At 38.3% G+C, this 7979-nt stretch overlaps 1 protein-coding gene across 1 annotated transcript; it reads left to right on the forward strand.

Moving 5' to 3' along the window:
* Positions 1–669: 669 nt before the first annotated feature.
* On the forward strand, positions 670–6447 carry LOC135480563 (proteasome subunit beta type-7-like). The gene is made up of 8 exons (XM_064760425.1): positions 670–761; positions 2017–2098; positions 2263–2360; positions 2649–2789; positions 3293–3408; positions 4189–4247; positions 4812–4963; positions 5772–6447. Exons 1-8 carry the CDS (start codon positions 703–705, stop codon positions 5887–5889), a joined length of 825 nt encoding a protein of 274 aa, XP_064616495.1. The 5' UTR covers positions 670–702; the 3' UTR covers positions 5890–6447.
* Positions 6448–7979: the final 1532 nt, after the last annotated feature.

The following is a 7979-nucleotide window of genomic DNA, read 5'->3' on the forward strand; positions in this document are numbered from 1 at the left end:
TTTGCAAGCGACAAAAGTTAATTTGGAAAAGCATAATGGCATTGACGATCAGGCAGTATAGCTCTATATATATAGATGAGATTATAGTGTAACCCTCAATTATGATTGGTCAGTTATGTCGGGGCCCCGACTTTTTAAAGTCAGGGGTTGGAAAGATAATTTCTCTTCCAAAATAAATTTTTTCACAGTGTAATTTTATTTTTTCTCTTCCCAATTTGTTTTTTATTCATGCACCATGTCACATTTACGGCTCCGTACATGGTAAGACCCTAGTCAAAATATATAGTTATCAGTGAGAGATGCTCGTCTGTGGCTGTCATATTGGCTGTTTGATTGCAAACGACCTGTGATTGGCCAATTAAGTAGAGGCCTCAACTTGTAAACTCGGGGCTCCGAATTTTAAAGTTGGGGGTTAAAAAAAAGATTTTCTCTTCCCCAAAAAGTTTTTTCATCATTTTTTTTTTATCTTCCAAAATTGTTTTTTTTTTTCTCTTCCAAAAATTTTATTTTCACCATGTCACTTTTACGGCTTGTTGCGTGATACTGCTAATTATCACCATCTTACCGGCAAAGTGAAACCAGCCTCATTAGGCTACTTCGATTTAAATTTCCCGCAAACCGAAAAGCGGAAGTGTACCGCATGCGCATTGCGTGATAGACCTCAGCTTCCTGTTCGAAGCTTGACGAGAAGTATACCCCGAAATGAGTACCCCAATGAGTGAACCGCCGGCCGGAGGCTTTTCATTTGAAAACTGTCGAAGGTATGCGATTAACTATGGATAAGAACCTATGTACGAACAACCTGAACTATGTGATTTACTAATAGTGGATTTAGATCTGTGCAGAGATCGTTGTGAAAATGTTGTAAATTATGTGCATGACACAGCGATTGTCACGTTGATCAAGACCATTTAGAGCCTAGTTTTCGTCATCGTTTAGTCTAGTCCATGAATTTTGCGTAGTGAAGGATTACTTGTCTGTTTGATGAATGAGACATCCAGATTTTGTAGTGTTTATTTCTTATTGACATCTGAAAAAAGTGAATACTGCTATTTATTCTATTTATTTTTGATCTTTCCTTTGATGCTTTAAGTTACTCAGTGAGACAAGATTCCTTTTTAGCGCGACGCTGTTTCCGTTTTAAAAAAAAATTCTTGTTGAAAGTATCTTTTCTGAACTAGTTTGCAGTTACATCCAAATAATGGTTAACACATTCCTTCACATTTGAGCCAAGCAGGATTGGCCTTTCAGTATCATGTCTTACTTCAGTATACCTCGAACCACACCAGTGGCCTATGTTTAAAAACAAAATGGAAGGCCAGCGTAATGTCAGATTATTGTGTCCACACATGCAACACCCCATGTATCTTCCTCTGTAATGGCAATTAGTCCCAAATTCACGACAGCCATCGGTGAAGCCTTCCCCACAGTGATGGGTTTTGACGAAGTTCTTGGATGGCATATGCTCATACACATGAAAAGAAGAGCCTTATTTCCGATTTTTTGTTTTGAAATAGTGTGCCTTGTCATTAATTTGGTGCTGGCACATCTTTACAGAGAGAATATTGTGTATGCAGGCAAGCTGAGATGTAAGTTGACACCTGTTTAGTACTGCAGCCATCATTTAGAGAGGACTTTCCAGACTTTATGTGGAACGGAGTATGGTTTACCATAGGTTGGCTTGCTGCTATGGCTATAAAACTTTGCCAACCAAGTATTAACAGAGGAGTCGCCTGGTGCTAATCCATATCGGTGGATTCCCAACTCTCTGCCTGTTGTGAACTCTGGGAGTGTGAGGGAAACAATTTTGAGTATGCTGTGCAAGCAATGAAATAAGTCACTAAATGAAATCCATGAATTGCATTGACTGGTCATGTTTTACACGAGCTTGTATTGGATTTTCAAAATACTCGACCACAGTCTGTCACCTGATACAAATTTAAGTGTGATAATGAAGTCTCTTTTTCATGTAGGTGATGGAGGAACTCTGTTTACCTGTTTGTCTTTTATGCGCAGGAACCATATACTGCAGGAGAAAGGCTTTAAAGCACCTACAGCTTACAAAACTGGGACAACCATCTGTGGTATCGTTTTTAAGGTAAGTCTAAATGGTACAAGCACAGAAAATTTCACTTATATACTGACTGTATGTCCTCTCAGTATTCCAGAGTATAAGTTGAATATAATTGGACAATATTTCCTCTATCTGGTTAAAGAATTTAGTGAATATTTTGTTCTCATGATCTGTCTGCTTTCTTCCAGGATGGCGTTGTACTCGGGGCAGATACAAGAGCAACTGAAGACACAATTGTAGCAGACAAGAACTGTGCCAAAATCCACTACATAGCTCCAAATATCTAGTATGTTATTAAATACATGTACATGTATTGTCTTGTAGAGTAATTTTGTATACTGTTTGGCAGATTCAGATCCATCTTCTTGAATTATCATTGGGCATGATAAATTCACCAGCAGCCTAGACTTATTTCTTCCCCACACAAGCTGACATTTCTTGGTGTAGTAAAATTTTGGTGCACTTGTATATTTAAGCTTATTCATAACTCGGTTGAAATAGGCCTTTGTGATTGTGCAGAGTTATTGCCCTTGGTAAGCGTGGTGTGAAAAAAACTTTGGCTTGTGCGTTGTAGTTGTTGTGGTGCGGGAACAGCTGCTGATACAGAGATGACCACGCAGATGATCTCATCACAGTTAGAGCTGCACCAGCTGAACACAGGGAGAATTCCCCGGGTCTGCACAGCCAATAGGCTTCTCAAACAGATGCTCTTCAGGTAAACTTGTGCTGTGGTGTTTTACTTAGAGCTCCAACCAGCATAACACAGAGCGAATGTCCAGAGTCTGTATGGTGAACAGATTTCTGGGGCTTCTTGCACAAAGCGATTGTAGGCTGAGTTTACATTTAGCTATCATGGCAAGCATGTGTTTTTAACATGTCGCCATGGTAGTTACAATAAATTTAGCCTGTGATCACTTTGTGCAAAGGGCCCCTGAAACAAAAACTCTTCAGGTAAGCTTGGACAATGGTATACTAGTTCAGTTTTTTCACATGGAAAATATATTAGTTATGTTCAATATCTTATTGATCTTTAAAGAACATGTATGTCTCTACGAGGCATAATTTGTTATGTGCAACTCGCAGTCATTGAGTAAGGAAATAATTGTTACAATCTTGAATTGATGATACAATGTTGTCACATTACTGAAGATGAACGATGATGAACTGGAAAATATAAATGCCCTTTCATCATGCATCTGCTCATACGTTGTGTGCCAGGTACCATGGATACATTAGTGCTGCTCTGGTTCTGGGAGGAGTGGATTCTAAAGGCCCTCACCTCTACAGCATATGGCCCCATGGATCAACCGATAAGTTGCCTTTTGTCACCATGGGTAAGTGGGCTGACGCATTCTGCCAAATATGTGTGTGAAAAGACACAAAGTGAATGTCACAATGAATTAACATAGGGCCTATTATTAGAGTGTCAGTTTCTGTGTGCCAAGCTTTAGCAAAGGCTGGGCCTATGAGAATTAGATAGGTAAATGTGGTTCTTTGAGACTATCAGGCCTTGGATCTCTGAGGTTGCATGTTCAAAAACAATTCATGCTGTTTTGACTGCATGTTTAAGTGAGGAGGTCTGTCGCATACCTGGAGAAGGTTGGTGGTTTACCCCAGATACTGTGGTATTGTCCACCCATAAACCTGACTTTTGTCATATGAGTGGACAATTCTTGAGTACAACATTAAACACAGATCCAGTAAATAAATTATCGGAAGCTTGGATTAGATATTATTTATTGAACATAATTTTGAATGATTTTTGAAAGATAAATGATTCATCAAAATATCTATGTTAATAGATTAATATGTCAACATTTAGACTAGTCTGCTATAGGGAGATTTTGCTGTTAATGAGTTATATAGATGAAATAAAGGTGAAAGGATGGTTAAACCAAGTCAAGAAACGAGAACGCCAGCAGAGTGTTAATTAGAAGGTGGTTATCAACTACCTGCAGCCAGCTTTAGCAAAATTTTGAGCTGGTAGCCATCTACTTTGATGAAACTCCTATTTTACATGTACTTGATTTTGTTCTCTGCCAGGTAGCTAGCCTTTCTACTAAAAAAGATTATGAAATCCACGTGCTATGATACAGTGTCCCTTGTTTTTGCAGGCTCTGGTTCTCTGGCAGCCATGGCTGTGTTTGAAGATGGCTACAAACCAAACATGGAGGTGAGTCAGTGTACCCAATGCCTGAGCAACATAATCATTGGGATTGTTGCAATATTTACCCGTTTCTTTATTTATTGATTTTTTTTATATGTTTATTTCACAAGGGCAAATAACAGGAGCAAGCTCCATATATAGGATCTGGTAAATATAAAAATAATGTAAAACAAGAAGTGGAAATAAAGCATAAGAAATAGCTTACATGCAAATACTATGTTCTGAATCTTGAAAAGCGAAATAAACAAAAATATATAAATATTAGAATCTCAACAAAGTCAACTGTCTAAGACAGTACATTAAGGAAAGTGGATAACCATCAGTCTGGTACCTTAACTTGTTGAATGAAAACTGGCTAACTTTAAAATTTTTTAGATTCTCAATTACAGAGTTATGCCCTTTGTGAGAGTTCCTGTATTTTTATTTTTTTTTTATATTATATGAATATTTCAATAAATATGTGATTGTTGTCTGCAGATTTCAAAACCATGATTCTGCAGTTTAGAAATGCCATTGGAGAATTATTTTGTCTTTTCACTTTCAAACTGATAAAATTAAACCTGTTTCCAGAGGGGCGAGGCGATGACCCTGGTTAAGAATGCCATCCGAGCTGGAATCTTCAACGACCTGGGCTCAGGCAGTAACGTGGACCTGTGTGTTATCACCAGGGACAAAGTGGACTACCTCAGACCGTATGATGAGGCCAATCTCAAGGGACAGAGGTAAAAACACCAAAACCATACCTTCTCTCTCACTGGGATAGAGAGGTGGTTGGGGGGTGGGGAGGGGGGAGTTGGAGGTGTACAATCAATAAGTAAAGAAAAAAATTAAACCCACCAATGTAAAAACACCTTGATGATATTTGTGGTATATAAAACATTTAATACCTATTTAACCAGGGAGACACATGAATTAGTGCTGACTGCTTGACACAAGTATTCAAGTAATTAAACAGTGATTCACCAAATCTGATTGACCCCTGACCTGGTCATGGGCTCGAATGGAAGTTCTGTGTAATTTGGCTATGGCTTGATGTCAGGAGGTTTATTGGTTAACTGGCACAGGGTGGTAGTATATTCCTGGCACAGGGTGGTAGTATATTCCTGGCACCCCAGTTTCCTTCAACCATGAATCTGACTGAGGTTGATCAATAATAGCGCTAAAGCATGGTCATAAAACTCTAATCTTACAAGTTAGTATGTAGATGATCCAAGGTTTAAGTGTCGCGTGAACAAGACTTGAATGCACAATGATTTCATTTACAGCAGTTTTGATCTGAATACATAAATAAATATATAAATATATATATATATATATATGTAAATACATCTCACAACACAAATTAATTCTTTTCTCTTTAAGGCACAGTTAGCCAGCAAAAGTGTTTTCTTTATAAGCACAACTTTGTTTAAATCACTCGTTGAAATACTGATGAATTTTGGGTTATTAATTTTAGTTCACTTGAATCATGTTGGTCAGACTTTCATGTTTGGGGTTTTTGTTTTTTTTTTTTTTTTTGTTTCTTCACAGACAAGGCAAGTACACATACAAACGTGGTACGACAGCTGTGTTAACCAAGAACGTCAAGAAGCTGGAGTTTGAAGTTTTGTCAACATCAGTGAGGGCTGAGCCAATGGAAACTGCCTGATCTTTGAGGGCCCGGCCAATAGAGAAACTTGTTGATGCGCGACAGCTCAACCAATTGATAATGCCTGATAGTTGAGGGCTCAAGCAATGGATAATCCTGATAATTGAGGTCTTAACTAGTGGATATTGCCTGATAAATGAGGTCTTAACCAGTGGATATTGCCTGATATGTGACAACCCACAGGTAATGCCTGAAAACAGCCAGTGACATTCCTCTGCATTCAGGCAGATGTGAATATTTTCATTCCTCGTGCGCACCAAAATCCATCATCAAAGTCAATCCAGTTTTTCATTGACCCATTTCAACTCATTCCTCTTCTCGTAAACAGAATTCTGAAACAGTTTTGTAACGTTTTATTCTCGTTGCGGATTTGTTGCACAAGATGTCATTCGCAAAATATAGATTCAGAACTTAATTGCTTCTTTTTAATTAGTTTCTCTGCAGCTATGCAAGTTATAATAGTTGTCTTGTGAAATGTAACAGTCTTTTCAAGTTACCACTGGTAAGATAAGGGTGTATATGAATTTGGGGAATAAATTACTGGATTGTGTACTTCAATGTATTTTCTTGTCCCATTTTCCAACATTTACAGATTGTTTGTAGTTAAAACCTGAAGCGGGGGCCTCTGTGGCTCAGTTGGTTAGCGCGCTAGTGCAGCGTAATGACCCAGGAGCCTCTCACCAATGCAGTCGCTGTGAGTTCAACTCCAGCTCTTACTGGCTTCCTCTCCGGCTGTACGTGGGAAGGTCTTGCAGCAACCTGCAGATGGTCGTGGGTTTCCCCCGGGCTCTGCCCAGTTTCCTCCCACCAAAATGCTGGCCCCAGTCGTACAAGGAAAATATTCTTCAGTACGGCGTTAAACACCAATCAAATAAATACATAAATGAAACCTGAAGCTGATTCCATAACATGCATTTTCAACATGTCAACATTTAAAACCTTGTCACTATATTTGGTTTTTGGTGTACTGGAAGTAGAAAGTTTTATAAATTTGTCTTCAGAAAATACTGATAAAATGGTCAAAATTTTCCTTTCTAGAGGCTAAAGATAAACTAGAACCAGCTTATGGAATCGGTCCGAATGATTTTTGTTCAGTTGATAGCACAGTGGCTTATAAAAGGAACTAATAGGCTGTTTTACTAAGGCGTTCGGGTATTGCCTGAAGCGCATTTTCTATGGCAACATATGTCTTCACTGTGTGTTTTGCTATGGACATTACGCCAGGCAGAAGTTACAACTGCTTCATAAAATTTGCCTGTAGAGTGCATTAAATGCTTACCCCATAACTAGTAAATTCCAAAGACTTCTGGGTCGTTTGTTGCTTCTCCCCAAGTACAAGGTACATGAAGTACAGGGGCAGATTTCACATGGCTCTTTCTGACATTAGTCAAAATTTAAAAACTCTGGACCGTGCTTAGTTTTTGGTACTGGAAATTGAAATTTGAACACCAATGTCTTAAGATGGCATTGATGAGCAGTACAAATTTTAATTTCTAAAACCCAAAAATAAGTTTTGAGATTGTCGTTCAAATTTTCACTTAGTCGGTATGGCTGTATATTATAACTAGCTGGTTGTCGCATGATGGGACCTTTGATATGGCTTTTTAGTGAGGCAGCATGTGACCAAAAAATTGTGTAAAGCGAAATACCAAAAGGTGTTCAAATGTAGCTCTGTCATGTGTCTTGTTTCTTAAAGTTTAAATTAAACCTGAACAGCTTTCTCAGCTACCACCCTAGAACACAATGTATATAGACCTAAAACATTCACCCTAAAAAAGGTATGTATCATAAAATATTACCTTTTGTGCTGAAATGTATGTCTTAATATCAAGACTCTTAAAAGCGGGCAAAATTGGGTAAATTAGTCATGTATGAAATCGTAGGCCAAGTGCCGTAAGGTTATTGCAACCAGTTAAAGGAAGAAAAGAAAACTAACATGATTAGGTGACTTAAAACACACTGTAATGTCTTATTTTATTTTTCAACATGGACGGACAGTGGAGCTTGGCTAGAAAACATTTCCAACAGAAGTTAAACATTTCATCTATGCGAAAACACACAATGTATATACTAGTGACCAGCACACAGCG

The sequence above is a fragment of the Liolophura sinensis genome, chromosome 13, assembly GCF_032854445.1.
Source record: "Liolophura sinensis isolate JHLJ2023 chromosome 13, CUHK_Ljap_v2, whole genome shotgun sequence".
NCBI classification, from domain to species: Eukaryota; Metazoa; Mollusca; class Polyplacophora; order Chitonida; family Chitonidae; genus Liolophura; species Liolophura sinensis.